Source organism: Pseudopipra pipra, chromosome 6 (genome assembly GCF_036250125.1).
Source record: "Pseudopipra pipra isolate bDixPip1 chromosome 6, bDixPip1.hap1, whole genome shotgun sequence".
Taxonomy (NCBI): domain Eukaryota; kingdom Metazoa; phylum Chordata; class Aves; order Passeriformes; family Pipridae; genus Pseudopipra; species Pseudopipra pipra.
The window spans coordinates 37,571,007-37,587,138 of NC_087554.1; the positions used below are offsets into that span (position 1 = coordinate 37,571,007).

General features: G+C 36.0%; 1 protein-coding gene across 8 annotated transcripts in view; it reads right to left on the bottom strand.

The window, feature by feature from the left end:
• Positions 1 to 16,132, bottom strand: part of HEATR5A (HEAT repeat containing 5A) — a 67,579-nt gene that overhangs the window by 10,631 nt on the left and 40,816 nt on the right. For 4 of the 8 annotated variants that reach the window (XM_064658553.1, XM_064658555.1, XM_064658554.1 and 1 more), the window contains 11 exons: positions 15,712 to 15,901; positions 14,930 to 15,099; positions 11,835 to 11,861; positions 9,850 to 9,988; positions 8,764 to 8,946; positions 7,687 to 7,926; positions 6,801 to 6,982; positions 5,038 to 5,106; positions 4,444 to 4,623; positions 1,625 to 1,859; positions 929 to 1,177 (listed from right to left, as the gene is read on the bottom strand). In XM_064658553.1, coding sequence (XP_064514623.1) covers positions 929 to 1,177; positions 1,625 to 1,859; positions 4,444 to 4,623; positions 5,038 to 5,106; positions 6,801 to 6,982; positions 7,687 to 7,926; positions 8,764 to 8,946; positions 9,850 to 9,988; positions 11,835 to 11,861; positions 14,930 to 15,099; positions 15,712 to 15,901 — 1,864 coding nt within the window. The remainder of the gene's footprint in view (positions 1 to 928; positions 1,178 to 1,624; positions 1,860 to 4,443; positions 4,624 to 5,037; positions 5,107 to 6,800; positions 6,983 to 7,686; positions 7,927 to 8,763; positions 8,947 to 9,849; positions 9,989 to 11,834; positions 11,862 to 14,929; positions 15,100 to 15,711; positions 15,902 to 16,132) is intronic. The other 4 variants (XM_064658556.1, XM_064658557.1, XM_064658559.1 and 1 more) reach the window with 4 other exon arrangements.

Below are 16,132 nucleotides of genomic sequence, written 5' to 3' on the forward strand. Positions count from 1 at the left end.
TTTCTCTGTAGGAGTGAAAAGGAACAACTGGAATATGTTCAAAAGTAGAACAAACAAGCCAGATGTTCATGTTAAAGTAGGTGAAATTTGAAGCACTAAGTAGTAGAGGAAGCAGGGAAAACGGGCAGCTTTTGTATCAGAGGTCCCACTTTTAACTGAGGGAGCAATGGAGTTCCAAAGGAATCTGGCTCTCTGTAGAAAAACTGGGATTCAAAAGAAGACATATGCAACTGGGTCACACAAACCCATTCCGAAAAGGGATTACAAAAGAAGGATACAAAAGAGAGATCAAAGAAAAAAATATAATCACAAATGTCTAATTGTATAAATTTGGAGAACTGGAACTGAATTCAACTACCTCATTAGCTTCTGCAGTAGCGGAGTCTTAAGAGAGCTTTATGTGAATGTAAGGAAACATTTTTTACTGTTTTGGTGACTAAGCACTGGCACAGGTTACACAGAGAGGTTGAATCTCTATCCACAAAGATATACAAAAGCTGTCTGGACACGGTCCTGAGCAACTGGCTTTAGGTGAACAGCTTGAGCAGAAGGTCAGCAAGATGACCTCCGCAAATCCCTTCCAACCTACACACTATTCTGTGATGTAAAACTGTACTTCAGTAATGTTAATCCGTACACTCTGTAATTACAGTGGTACAATCACGGTAAAATTCACCCTTGAACTTGCATGTTTATGGGCAGAGCAATAAACACTTGTTTAGGGCTTGTTTAGCTAACAATGAGTGGGTTTTGTACCACATTTGGAAAACACTTTACAATTTTCTCACTAAGACTTAAAATTCTTCTGATTGTATATTTTTCCAAGAGACAGGATATTCAATGATGCAGTATAATGTGAAAATATTTGCTAGCAGTTTTATCTGGTAAGAATTACATTTTGAGATACAGCATATAGACACTCACTAACCCAAGATAAGATGAAATCTGTCAGTATTCACATCCTCAGGTGACTTCACCAAGGGTCTGGTAGAAGAATCTTGACACATGGTAGTTGGGGTGACAGGTCGAGAGAGATTTGTAACTCCTTCATCTGGATCAACGACAACGAAACCTGTGCTAGTCAGCCATAATGCTGTAGCATAAAGTATCAGTGCCCAGGAGTTGTAGTAATGAGGTCTGGCATTTTCAATCGTCTCTGCTGTATAAAATGTACCACCTACAAGAAAAGAAGTTAGTTTTAAGGATGTAATTTATTTTCAACTATCATATTTTCTCATTCTTAAAAGAGGATTCTTCTTTTTATTGAAATTATGTTTATAATGTATTGTGAAACTACGGAAAAAAATTAAATTATGTTTATCATGTATTTTATGTATAACTTTTTCTTTTAATGTTCAATGTTAAAATTCAGGCTAATGAGGGAACCTAATTTATATTTATTTGGAAAAAATCCAATAAATCACCTACTTCTTTTTTCCACCATAAAATAACCCAACAAACAAGAATACCAAAAACTACTTTTCACATCAGTGAAACCTCTGTTCTCAAAAGCACTCCTGATCTTTAGATAGCACATAAGCATGCTTAAGTAAAATTTAATCTTACTTACAAGTCAGTATGCTGACAAGTGGCTTATGAAAACACAACTGATTTGCTTTTTTACCTTCAGCAGGTAGTTGTGATGCATATTCTGAAGGCAAAGTTAAGAGAGCAAAATCCTGAAGTGCAGCAAGCCAGAGCTTGCTTAGTGTTCCAAGATCTGCCTGTACCAAGTCCAGAAGTCCACTGGCTGAAAATGTTACATCTCTGTAGCTTTCTTCTGCAGAGTTTGCAATTTTTAAACAGTGATTGTGTGCATCAGTTTGATTTTTCTGCTTTTGAACTGCAACTATGTAAACCTGTTGATATATAGATATTGACAAGCGTTGGCATTTGGAAAAAACTACTGTGATCACTAACACGACTGCCCGCTGAATGGACATGAGGTTTCCTAGAATCTATTCCTGCTTTAAGTCCAGCAGGCAGAGGTGAACAAGCACTTATTTTCTAAACCTTCTGAATCAATTCCCCAGCTAATCATAATGCAAGTGTCCCCAAAAAAGGAAAAACTACTAAAATTCCTAAACACACCTGCAGTTGACTTCCCTGCTCTTAAAAAATAATATTTTACTTGTCCAGCTTCTGGTTTCAACCATCAAACCCTGTTACAGCTATGGCTACAACACTGAAGAACTTATCAAATAACATACCTATAATCATGATCCAGAAACAATAGTCAAACCATTCCTAAAACTTCTTTTAACCGAAATGACATATTGCACTTGCAACTGACTTCTCAAAATTATTTATTACTCTGTGTTAGCAGTAAAGAATGAAGAGTACAGTCCTGCACACTTGAAGTGCCAGGGCCTGAGACAGGCCAAAATTGACTTACAGATGAATCCTGTATTGTCCCTACTTGATATAGGAAAATGGGCAAACCTTATACACAGATCAGTTAGATTGCTTGTGCTAAGTATGAACTTTATACATGGATTAGCTAAACTGCTTATGCTAAGCATTATTTTGTCAAACCACATATTTGAGACATCTTTTGCTAAATCTTGTCTGTTAAACCGGATGCTTAAGAAATTGTAGTATGCCCTTGTGACTGCCTCTAAGATGCTTTAGAGACCTATTGGAACCTCGCCCAAACTAGACCTGGGCTCTGGACAAGCCCTGGTCTCAGGTGGTCGAGAAGACTGTCACCAGGTGTTTCTGCATGACAAAATATGCAAGTCATTCATATCCAGCCTGCAAAAGCTGGATCCCTTCACAGCGAAGACGGAGAACTCACCCACGAGTGGACACACTGCATAGGATTTCCCAGTTACCCGTAGTGGTTCTCCGACCCTTCGCTGTGACTCAGGGCTCCCCAGCAAATGAAATGGTCTGGATGACGGTAATTTATTAGTGGGGTAACTGGGGATGTGTCTTTCTTCATCACTACTCTTTGCTTGTACAGTAATTATTAGATGCATTACTTTGCTTAGTTTGTTTGTTGCCAAAATGGTGCACATGCTAAGCTTATTGCCATATTAAATGCATTATTTTGTTTTTGTGTTGCCTTAATTTTGCTAGTATAGTAAGACCATTCCCTTTGTTGGTGTCTGTGTTCTCTCTCTCTCCCGTCAATCGGCAAAACAATACTTTGCAAACTCTTGGGTGTTACCATCAACAGGTTAATTTAATATTAATTTCCCTAGATGCCTTTCTAGCTATGAAAAAGACAGAACTGAGAATGTTTCAGACCAACAGCCATCTTTACTCTCTCCAAAATGCCCCTGGAGGGACGCTCTTCTCCACTATAAAGGAGACATTTAGATTCAATGAATCGCAAGTTAGCTTTGGAAACAGGTAAGATTCTAAGTGAGAAGAAACTGCCTAGGGCTTAAGTGAAATATTTGTAAATTACAGGTCACAAAAGCTTATGGAAAGCTATATGAATTTTGCTTTCAAGAATTCTAGTGATGTTAATTATAGGCTGGAACAATCTGCAGATTCTCACTTCTGACAATTGAGCCTCACAGGCTTCTGACCAGTGATAGGTTGTTACATGCTATTAAAAACATTTTCTTAATTTAATAATTTTAAGCTGATCTCAGTACTTTATCTCTTCCTGAATAGATTAAATAGACTAATCTACTTAAATCTCTCAATGTAAGCACATTTCCAAGATTTTTATTCCCACTCGCTAGATTTTCTCCAATGGTTTTCCTATTTTGCCAATATCCTTTCTCAAGTATGGACACCAGAGGTGTTTTTCTACAAATGTTCACATAAAAGCTATCTATTGACTACTTTCTCCTCCAAAACAGCTTCTTGACTACACATAGAAATATCATGTACCTACATAACATGTTCATATTTAGCTGGTTATCAAGCCTCAGCATCCAAGGTCCTTATCACTCCTTTCTAAACATCTTTTAGAGATTATGTACATTGTTCACCTTCTTGACTTTTAAATATTTAACCTTCCATTTACATGTATTAAAACAGGCATTCATGTGAGCTGACTTTTAAGTTAACCAATGCAGTACTGAACCGACAATATTAACTTACAAGAACTATTACTAAGAAATTAAATGCCAATAGATAATGAGAAAAATGACATCTATTTAAAATGGTACATTCAGTGGACCATCACCATAGCCATTTATAACATGCAATTTTAAATGAATGTTGAACTATCAGAATATCTTAAGAAATTCATATTTTTAAGTATGAGACATTATTCTTAATGTAAGGTATAATACCGATGGCTTAAGGAGCAGTGCTTTTGTCAAGTTTACAAAGTTCATGTACTGTTTAGAGGTAGCAAAGCAAAGGGCCAGCACTTTCTATTTAATGAAGCTTGTAAGAAATTTCTCAAAAATTCTGTCTGAAAGGTTCCAACTCACCTACCAGATATCAAGACTAACATTACAGAGCTGCTATACTAACCTCTGCCCAAGCCTTAAGCACAGCCAGTATCTCCATAGTTGAGGTGCTTTCATTATATTGTTGATTTTGTGCTTCTTTTCCAGCCTGCACTTTGACCAAAGAGGACACAAGCAACTGGTGAACCCTTCGAAGGTCATTAAGATCACTGACTACACCACTTGCTATCCAGGCACTGCATACCTAGTGTTGTGAAACAGAAACAATGAGGAACAAGAAAAAAACACCACTGGAGACTTTTTTTTTTGTCTGTAAAATTATGAAAACCAGATTTAATTTCTACCAAGATACATTTACTCTCAGAAAATAATAAATGTTAAGTGACACTACAGTTTAGTATACTTAAGTAATGAAAGCCAAAAACATTAGTTGGGTGTCACAAATAACGACCAAGTATCAACTGCTACAAAGTTTCTCAAAAGACTTTAAACTGCAAAAAATCTTTGAGTTGTCACAATATAGAGGTAACATTATTTGGTGTGCATTGAGGATTTGAGGCCAGATGATTTATTTTCTTTTTATTGTGTTGCGTATCAAGCAAAAAAAAAAATATTTCAGAGGGTCTATTACCTAAAACTTCTGACTTTCAACACTTGCCTGACATGCTTTTGCTGTGACATCAGGAGGAGTTTCAGGAGCAAAGGCAGGCCTAAGTGCTGCTCCAACCTAAAGAGAAGTTACACAACATTCAGTACGTAGTGAACAATTAACTAAATATTTACTTTTCATAATTAGACTTTGTTATAATTTTCCTTTATAAATTTCCTTTTTTCACAGACTGTTTCAGTGAAGCTAAAGAGCAGAGAAACAGCTGCAGTCATACTTTTATTGTTTTGCTTACACTGAAGACACGTCTGTCTCTGAGAGGGGTCTTCAAAGTTGATTCTATTTTTTGCACCGTCTAAAAGTGAACCAGAAACCTTTTCCTTCCTGAACGCTTGGCTTGATGAGTAGCAAGATGCCTAATGAGTGACATTTCCTTACTTAGAAAGAACACAGATTTAAGGGAACAAACAGCTGAAGTGGGTCAACTTTGGAAAGTTTAAAAAAGGGAGAGCACAAACCCTATTTGCCTAATAAAGAACACACAGACATATAGGTACCAGGTTGCAGAGATTTTAGCTACTCTCACTGTTGAAAGCCATTTCAGTAAAGTCCAATAAAAAATTCCCTTGCTGCTTTAGCCTGCATTTGAAAACTCAGACTTAAGTCTGATGCTTTTTGGAATGAAAGTGTAGTACAAACACTACAAATACACGTTTGTGAAAATAAGTGAAAAGGATTTGTTGTTAATGGCAATTAATGACAGTTTTTCAAGACCCACTAAAGCTCAGACTTCATTTAAGGAACTTCTGAACAAGATTTCAGGATGTTATTACTCAAGTACAGAAAATCTATATCCATCTTTTTCTGGACTATTATGATATTGTTACAGAAAAAAAAAATTAGAAGATAAAGACTTGATATTTAACTGTTTCACATCTCTTAAACTACCATGGAACAGCTGATCAGATCTATACATAGTATTAGCAGAAACACTTTAAGGGTCCTGAAGGTTAAAAGGAAAATTATTAGCTCTACTTATGACCTGCTTTCAGACAGCAAGGACAGATAGCATATTTTTTCCCCTTGGTAGTTCCAGAGTAGACCAAGGCACTTCTTTCCCACAAAGAAGCGCCAGTAAAATAGAATTCTAATGGCAAAAGTGAGATTAAAGTAGGTTAGGATGTCTTCAGTGTCAGGATCTCTCCATTCCTATGAGAGAAAGTGATTTGACCTATTCAATCCCTGCTAGAAATTGAAGAATGGGAGCCAGATGAGGCTTAACACAGCTGTCTGCCGTATTTAACACAAGTGCAGTCTGGAATGCAAAATGATTAGGACATCTTTTCTCTAGGTCTCAGCCAACGCTTAACTGAAATGGACCTTTTGAGTATCATCCATGCTTTGAGTATCATCCATCCTCTAGCTTATTTATTGGCCAAGATCTCCAAGTGTGATCACTGGTGTGCAAAGGTTACTTACTTCTGAGAAGAATTTAAAATTACAGTTGTTCCTAACATTTTTTGCAATACTTCCACACTTTGAAACCAATGTTTTCCAAAAAACCCCTACCAATTATCTTTTTTGGTTTTGCTGTATTCAAGAGAGGAAAATGCCAAAACTTGAGAAACTTTGGAGCTTAGACATTATATGCCAACCGAAAAGACAATTTCTAAGGATGTTAAGGCCAAAGAAGTTAACAATACTTTCAGTAACAAACTCACTGAAATCTAACTCTTATGCACTGCAAAAGCAAGTTTCTTTTAGTGATTGATTGTAACTTTAAACTTTTCTAAGTTATTAGTAATGGTGCTTACATTGGCTTGATATTGCTCCAGAATTACATGACCTGGAAACTCTGGTTCTGGAATAGCTGCAAACTTCCGAACAACAATTTGCAATGTTTGAAGCCCAGAAAGACGAAGTTGATCACTATGATCTGTGGCAGCCATAAAAGCCATACGAACTAAGTCAGCTAAATGCAATACCAAAAAGTCATCTGAAAAAAGAAATAAAATAGTTTTATTAAATTTAGATTTAGACGTAATGTGTTTTATAAGACCGATTCCAACATTTTCAAAATTAATATTTTACATTTTACCTTAACATATCACTTTAGGCAGCTTACACATACAACAGTCTTACTTGGATATCTTATGTTAGCTGATCTAGGTTGCTTTCCATTTATATGTAAAAAAAAGGTACTTAGAATAAAGCATATATCTTATGTATAAGGCAGATTTTCTAAAAAAGAGTGTTGAGGAAAACACCTCCAGATAAACATAGAGAGGTACCAAAAAATGGCAGTGTTTATACCAGTAATTATGCAAATTATAGGGGAAAAAAAGTGATGCTTTTAAAAAGTCATACTCTCAGCTACTCCCAGATACTGTGATGTTATAGGCTGGTGTCAGCTATCACTTCTGACTGCCAGTGCTTATGCAGAAACAATGGCTTCCCATGCATATGCCATGGTACTATAACCAGGAAAGTGAGTGAAAATGGTGCAGTAAGATGCCAATATTTTAGCAAACAAAAACTGCTCTACATCTTAATAAATACAGGCTTCTAATCAGAATAATTAAAGGCTTCACTGATTACAAAAAACAAATTTATAACAAACTTCACTAAGATGCAAAGAGCTAATATTTATTTTAAGCATACTTTGCATTCTATTGAATTCTTTCAGCGTGTAACACATACCTCTTGAATCACGTTGTTTTCTTTCCTGAGCCAAAGTTATGTCAAAATGTGCACTGCATGCATTTTCACACTGGCTTATAATTTTACAAACACACTCTGCAGCAAAAACTCTGGTAGACCATCGTGGATTCCGGAAAGGATGGAACCTGTCATCGCTGTCAGATGTTAAAACAGATGCATCATCCACTTTGGCAGTTTCCTCTTCTTGAGTGGTATCTACTGAAGCTACTGTATTGAAATCTGTATTTAAGACACAGGAGAGAAAACCCAAAATATAATATTCTTTCTTACTGTAACTGAAAACTACAGAAAGACTCACATGGAAATCTCTTCAAAGTCTATCTCTAGCCTCAAATTCACTGTGACTCCCTTCAACCTCGGTGTCTTAAAGTAAATGCTAGAATTAAAATATGACAAAACTGCCTACATTTGGTTGATATTAGTTGCTGGAAGACAAGATCAATACCATGAAAGTAAACTAAGAACTGCAGTGAAAGAATCTTTTAAAAGAAGAGTGACACATTAGTAGCTAGTAATGTTCCAAATCAAAAAATCTAAATCCTTGTTTTCCTCCTGTGCTGCAGGTAAAAGAATTTCCTTTCTCCCCTCCCCCTCCCCCAATATTTAGCACAGTAATTAATTTTGTCCGCTCAAGAGTTTCATCATGATATAGTAGGTTTGAATCATTCCTATTAGTAATAGAAGAGCCCATCTGAATGTTTTTCTTGTAGGTAATTGCAAAGGACTCATGATCTCGAACGTACTCCACATTTCCATTTCTAATATGGAAATAAGTTAACATTAGGACTATAAATCAACAAGAATACGAACAGGCAACATGCTAAGATGTTGGCAAAAAGTTGTTCAACAGGGAAAAGGCAATTAGAAGGGAGAAAGGCATATTCATTCCTCTGAAGGAACTAAGTCAAACGGTCCAATCTTTCAATATGAACGATGATGATACACTTCATAAATGCCAAACATTCAAGAAACATGAATACTTTTCCTTAGTGACACAGTGTACTTCTGCAGACTTTATTTTGATTGTGTTCTCAACTACAGTGTATTAGTGCTTACCAGCAGAGGCAGCAAGAACGTCTTTACAAAGCTTCAGCCAAAAAGAGAGCTTTTCAACTGCCATTGAAGTAAGCATATGAGTCAGAGTCTCTTTGATATCTTGGCACAATCTTTGATCCAATTCTTTGTCCAGCAAGCCCAGCAATGCCCCCTCCAGGCCTATTTCTCTGATGTTCACATCTGCTAAGAACAAAGTGTGAGTTGAATGCTGTACATCACAAAACTGCAGTAATGACAACAGAAACCCCACCGCATGTTGCACATGGGGTATCTTTTGAATAAATACCTACCAGCCCTGAAATATTTTCGAAACAGTTGTATTAGCTGCTTTAATACTGTATCTGAATACAAAACAAACTTTGAGTTTTTACAGAAACATAGTAAAAACAGGAAGAAAGTTATCCCAGGAAAAAGAAAAATCCTACTCTGAATTCCACAGCATTATCATCACTATAGCATCTGAGCTCCTGAAAAAAATTACCTTTGGCCATATGATATTTCACACTAACTTCATTTTCATTTTGACTGCTATTTCACTTATCTTACTTCATAAGGTAATTCTAAAACAATGTTTTAACTTGAAAGGGAAGTTAAAACTAATCTTCAACGAAGCACAAAACTGGACAGACATATAGAAGTAATTTGTTAAATTACTATGAACAATTTTTATTTGCTCAATATTATGAATTTTACATATCAGCAGTTTTACAAAATGGCTACAAGTCTATATTTTTGGAAAATTTCCAAATGAGCTTGAATTGAAATCTGAAGTGAAATCATTTATTACCACCATCTCCTCATAGAAAGGCCATGAGGATGAACTAGTGATCAGTCTCAGGTCTTTTAGCAAGAAGTTATTACAACAGCTACAGGCTAGACAGGCTTAGCTTTCTCTGGAATTCCACTTGCATTTTCTCATTTTCTTCATTTTATCATAATTTGGTACTATAAAGAGAACTGAGATAGAAAACCATTTTGAGTTCAAGATTTCAAGAGTGTAGCAAAGTTTTCATACCCATAGCAGACTGAGTTCAAAATTCATTGTCAATGTGTCAATGTTTTGATCTCGAAACTTCAATGCATTACCTGGAGTAAAATCTTCTCTGCTCTCTTTTACTGATGCAACAGCATATTCTGATACTTCAGCAGCTTCTCTTTGCACAAGCTGACGTAAGCAAGATACCACTGCACGTCTCAGTAATAGGTATGAGCTACAGAGATTCATCTGAAACATGCAAGAAGATACAGTAAGATGGCTAACAAACCTCTACAGCAATACCTCAGAAAGGCTGGTATTTTCTGAACAACTGCAGTTATGGCAAATCTGTTACATCAGTAAACATGTAATTGATACTTTTTTTGCTCAGCTTTTTTTTTTGTCCGACCCCCAAATGAAAGGTTTTGCAACATCTGTAATCAATTTTAACATATCAGTGCTTTTAGCATTTTCTCTCCAAAGGCAACTTATAATACTGCTTTGGGGCTGAATCCAACTCCCAACCAATATTGGTAGAAAGACTCCCATTAACTTCAATGACAGGTGAATCGTGGTCTCAGTGAACAATTAACTCTGTTTTTTGACTACAGGATATATATATATATATGTATGTATATGTATATATATGTACAATGGGCTTGAAAACAGTACAAGAGAAAATTACTCAAATCATCCTCAGATGTAACGAGAGAAATGCCAATGTAACCAAGGGTGAGATAGTCAATCAGGTTTTAGTAAATCTGAAATCCATGCATGAAAGGAAGTTTAAAAGAAAGGGCAAAGGGAACACTGCTGCAGTTTCATTGCAAAAAAATATCACATACTCAATTTACATTAAATTATGTTTTAGAGAAGGTGAGAGAAAGGGTGAGAGTTACTGGTGAATGTACTTTTCTAGCAAAAAGGTTCATAGCATCACCATATTTTACAACTATCAGGCCAGTGAGTGTTTTTTACACTGGAAAACACAATTACAGATTTATTATAACTGGAACAAGGAAAACCATGTAAAAAACCCAAGACATAGCCTCAAGGTTTTTTTGTTAGAGCAGAGCTTTCTGATTTTTATTTGCTTGCTTTCAATTTTAAGAAAATCTGAAGGGAATCCCAAAGATATGATAAATTAGCTGTGTGGTCAGGCAAGATGGCTACACCAATATTTATGCAGCTTCTTTTAAATTAAGTGTAGTTTATCATAAAAAAAAAATTCTTCTCTACAACTAAGTAATTGTGTGCCCTTAGCTATTACCATCCTTAAAACAGAGCTGAGTGTCTGCTGCAGGAAAACCTGGACATAAGACTATGCTCCTCATTTGTCAGCAACAGGCCAATATATGTTAGTCGAAATGACTAATATATATTACTTAACATATATTTTAAAAAAACAACAAGGACAAAAAGAGTAAGCAATACAAAATTTCAGCTTTGTTAGATTAACAAAACTAAGCTTCGTCTTCAGAATTTCTATGCATGCACGTGAATCTACAATACTCAGATTTACAGATTTAATATGTAAAAAGATACACTCCGCATAATCCTTTTACAAGAACTCTGACTCAACAAGTATGTCTGTAAGATACTTTAATTGAAACTTTAAAACAAGTGAGGCTTTTAATGCAACACTTATGCAAGCAGGCTACACATTCTACTTTAAGTTGGACATGCATAAATTCCGTGCTCATTTGCAATAGGGGAAAAAACAGAGGATCCAATTCAGGCTACCAAGTAACACAAGATGCACATTTTTCATCTCTCTCATTCTTCCACATTCTAAGCAGGGGACAGGACTAAATGACAGACACAAAATGCAAGCATCACATTAAAACTTAAACAAACAGACCCCTTTCTCTGCTTAACACATTAAACACAAAATTATTCCTCACTAAGCACATAAATGAAATATATGCCTGCCATCTACAGAAAGTTAGGAAGGATCTGGTTAGGATGACAATAAAATGTCACTTGACATGCTAAAAGAAATTACATTAAACTGGTTAAAAGGAAAGATAAAAGATGAAATAAAAACACCACTGCAAACTGCAAAATTTAGGATTAACAAGGCACAGGGACCTACCAACACAGAATTATCCAACAAGATTTCCTGCACAAAAAACAAACGACAAACCAGTCATGACAAAACCAAAATATAGATATCACAGTGATATCAACCACACATGGAGACTGTTATATGTAAATTCAGCATATATTAAAATTCAGAATCTTACCTCAAATATACCAAAACCCTCATTTGCTTACTTCGTTTATCTTATATTTAATAAGTTGAACACACTTAAATTGCAATCCAGTTGCCTCTAAAATTAGTACTTAAACAGTACCAAGACAGCAGTACAGCATAGTTATTGACAATGTATACTTATTGTGTTTCAAAATATCTTTAGTATCTTAGAGCTGAAAACTGACATTCACTATGTTGAGGAATACTACATCATAAGCTTACATTGATAAGCTCTTTAGCAATCTGTGCTCAACTAAGTTAGTTTCAGAGATAATTTTAGACATTAAAAGCATGCAATTTCTGTTCTGCTGGAGCCAAGAGATCAAACAGCAGGATAAGCATTACTGTTAGACACTCCATGAAAGATCCAATTGACCAACATTGAACACTTTCAGAAAGAAACCAAAGATGGGAAGCTAGATAACGACAGGCACATGTACACAATTATAAAAAAAGTAACACAAAAAACCAAGCCAGTGAAGCAATGTATCCATTGCCTAAGTCATGTTTTACTAGTGCTAGCAAAGTCACAACCTGAACTGTCCAAATACTTTGGAGACCTGAACCATCTCATCCTCTAAGGGCTGGGAAGATAGGTGGAGGAGGCAGCTTGCAGCTGCTCACAGAAATTGTTAGCATGCCTAATGAGAGGCAGAGAGGGAGGGGAGGAGGATGGGGGAAGAGACAGAGGGAGAGAGAGGGGAGAGAAGAGGAGGGGATATGAGAGAGGAGAGGAAAGTAAGAGAGGAGGGTGAGAGAAGAGGGAAGCAGGGGGAGGGGGGTGGGGAGAATGAAAATTTTAAAAAGGCAAGTTTGACAGCACAGACATTTTCCAAAATCCTTGGGGAAATAGGATGAAGACGGTTATGCTACTAAATGCTACTAAAACTAGAAAAAAAAAATAATTCTTTGCACATTTGTTTTCAAATTGAGTGAGAATTCCTTGACAGAGGGGTAAAAGATCGCTCATCTGACCACAGATTCTTTGCCTCTCCTGTTTTTCTGCCCCAAATAAGGAGTAGAGTGGTGAATATTCACACTATCTAGTGCCTAGTTTTTATATGCTACTTCAAAATGTATTGCAAAGGAGGACAGTGACACTTCGTTCTCCAGCTTGCAGACATTTAAACTCATGAAGAATAATTAGCTGAGGGTCACCTTCTGAGCAAACAGCAGAGTCAAGAGCAGATTTCAGATCCAATAATTTATCCTGCTTCCCTAGTGAGATGGTGGTTTAGTGGGTGGAAACTACATGGATGGATGGAGTGTTCTACAAATGTAGAATTCTGATTGTGCAATTATCTTCTCACAGACCTGAAAAGTACACACTCAAACCTTGTTTATGATACTCTTCAGAGACGTAGTGGCATTTACTGAATTGTCAGTGTCAGCAAAATTGTCCCTAGTTGTATAACAAGTTCATGGGAATGAGAAAAGTAAGGCCAGTGATTTCTTTGGATTCCTACCCTGTGAAGCCCAGAATCATTTCTGGGTTAGAGAGGAACACACACGTGTACAGATGAATGAACACACACAGTCAAGCTATGAACCATGTTTTCTCTTAATTGAGTAATTTAACATTATGAAATTCATAAAGTACTGTATGAAGTACTTTCAGACCACTTGTAAAAACAATAAAAATCAGTAATATTGTATAGACAACTTTATCATGATGTCCTCTTTATTAGTTAGATAGTTGATATTAGCTAGAGACACAGAAGCAGACTGCACACAGACTTAGAAATTATCCCAAATGCTAACACATCCTCTGAGCAAGAGAGTGGCTTACATGGTTTGCTGTGATTTTATCAATGTAAGAAAAACTGATTTTAACCCAGAGAAGAGAAAATAATTCTTAGTGTATGTTAAAACAAAGAACACTTCAGATTAGTTCCAGTTCTTCTGCAATTAGCATATTCATGCCTATCACAAAGTGGGGCTGAAAGACCTTCAATTTTTCCTACCTCCCACAATCTTGTTGCTAGTCAAACTGAATAAAGAAAACTAGAGGAATCTAAACTTTATCCAAAATTAACATATAGTCAGTATCGATACACAAGAGCTACCCAGTAGAAGATGTGAATAAGAACTGTGTTAGTATAGACAAGATTAAAACAAAACCCCACCATACTTTACTGTCTCTGTGGGTTTTTGTTTCTACCTAGCCCACAAAAAACACCAGGGCTAATAACTACCAGAAAATTATTTTTGCCTTTATTTTTTTACGTGCTTCAGAACAAAAACTTTTCAAAGACAGAGAGATATTGAGTGAAAAGAAAAAGAAACAAACAAAAAACCCCCACAGCAAATAAACTCTCCAACCTCTGTGTCAAATGGGACTGAAAAAGAGTTTTGTTTATTTTTTCCAAAGACCTGGTTTGACTATTATTTATGTAACTGTCAGAAATATTTATACTGACTGCCAAGATGTCAGTACATTGAAGCACTAGTGCTACAGAAATCACAAAACAGAGAAATCTATAATTTTTCAGCATCATGAAAGAACAAAACGAAACCAAACAATTCTCAGTAATCGGTACACACAAATATTTTTAATCAATCCTTCACCCAAGGCAGAAAAAGCAGCAAAAGGAAAAAAATGGTCAACATAAAATAGCTGGTAAAAATCCATCAGAAATTTGTAATGAATGGTATATCCTGCCAGACAACTGGCCTTAAGAGCAGCAGAATGCGCTTGCAAGCAGTTCAGAAGGCCAAGATTTCTACAGAATGTGCTCATCTCGTAAAGGGGAAGCATAAACTGAGAGAAAAAAAAGAAAAAATATAGAATACTTGCCTGTAGAAGGACATGAAACACCTTACCCCTACACAATGATCAGTTTCTCTGGTTAAAGAAACATCTGCATTTTTTAAGTGTTTCTGAGCAAAATGTTTTAAAATACAAGGATATAGACTAGTAAATATATACTCACACATAGGCAGCTTACAAGGTTAGACAAGTTGACGTGCCGAGGAGCAAACATGTGAAGCTGCTGAAGGCAAGAGATGGCTTGAGCCTGAACAAGGCAATCAGGATTATCCTGCATCGCTGCACAGCCCAAGAGGCAGGAAGTTCTTAAGGCTGAAACTGTTGTACTGCTGCCTATATTTGGAATAAAAAAAGTAGGGTTTGGTTTTTTTGGTTTTAAAACATCACTTTTTTGGTTTTTGGGGTTTTTTTAATAAAAATGACAACCTGTTTTTTCCCAAGTCAGCCAACATTTATCCTCTTGAAGGATGACTTCTGTGTCTCTGCTATACTTTAATATCAACGAGTAATGATCACATTGCTCTCTGGAAATTTCACTGTCCAGCTATCTAAAAGGTGATTTAGATGCAAATTTTAAATGTGTGCATCATAACTAAGACACAGATTGGCTCCTAACTCTTGAAATACGAGTATCTTCTGTTCTCATGCTAGAATTACAAGATGTAAAAATGTAAGAATTGTAAAATGTAAAAATTTATGTAAGAAATTTCAGCCAAAGGCAAGGTTTGGAGAACCAGTTCAAACAAGAAGACATACTATTTTTAGAAAACTAGCAGTCATGTCATCTTCATTGCATAAAGTCATGGCCTGTGAAATACTGTCTTAAAAGGAGGAAAAAAATCTTAGCATCTGCTTGTTTGTTACAATTGCAATCACACATTCAAACAATGTTTAGCAATTCTGTTGCTAATCCAAACCAAGCTGATGCTTTTATATGTTACATACCTTGCAACTCAGGGCCCAGCGTGGTAATAAGTGTATTTAAACAGCGACCAAGGCTTTGGTGAACTTCAGCATAAGCAGGAGGTACAGTCAACAACAACATGAGAACAAGAGATAAGGTAGGTTCCACATGCACATGATACAAGGGCCCAGCCAAATCTACTATCAGTGACAGAGAGTGTAGTGCCCATGCCTGTAAAATAAGAGAAGTCATGTAATGTTTATGTGATAAATGTAAGATTTTTTAAAAAACTTGATAGTTCAAGTGAAATTCAGTAATGAAGTGCAATAAAAGTTGCACTTTTAGGTTCCAAAGGAACAAATGGAGAGGTTATAGAAAGAAACCTTAAGAATCTGATGTTGAATAAGTCATTTTGAATATTTTACAAGGAACTGTATATTCTGCAATGCAACAACTATTTCA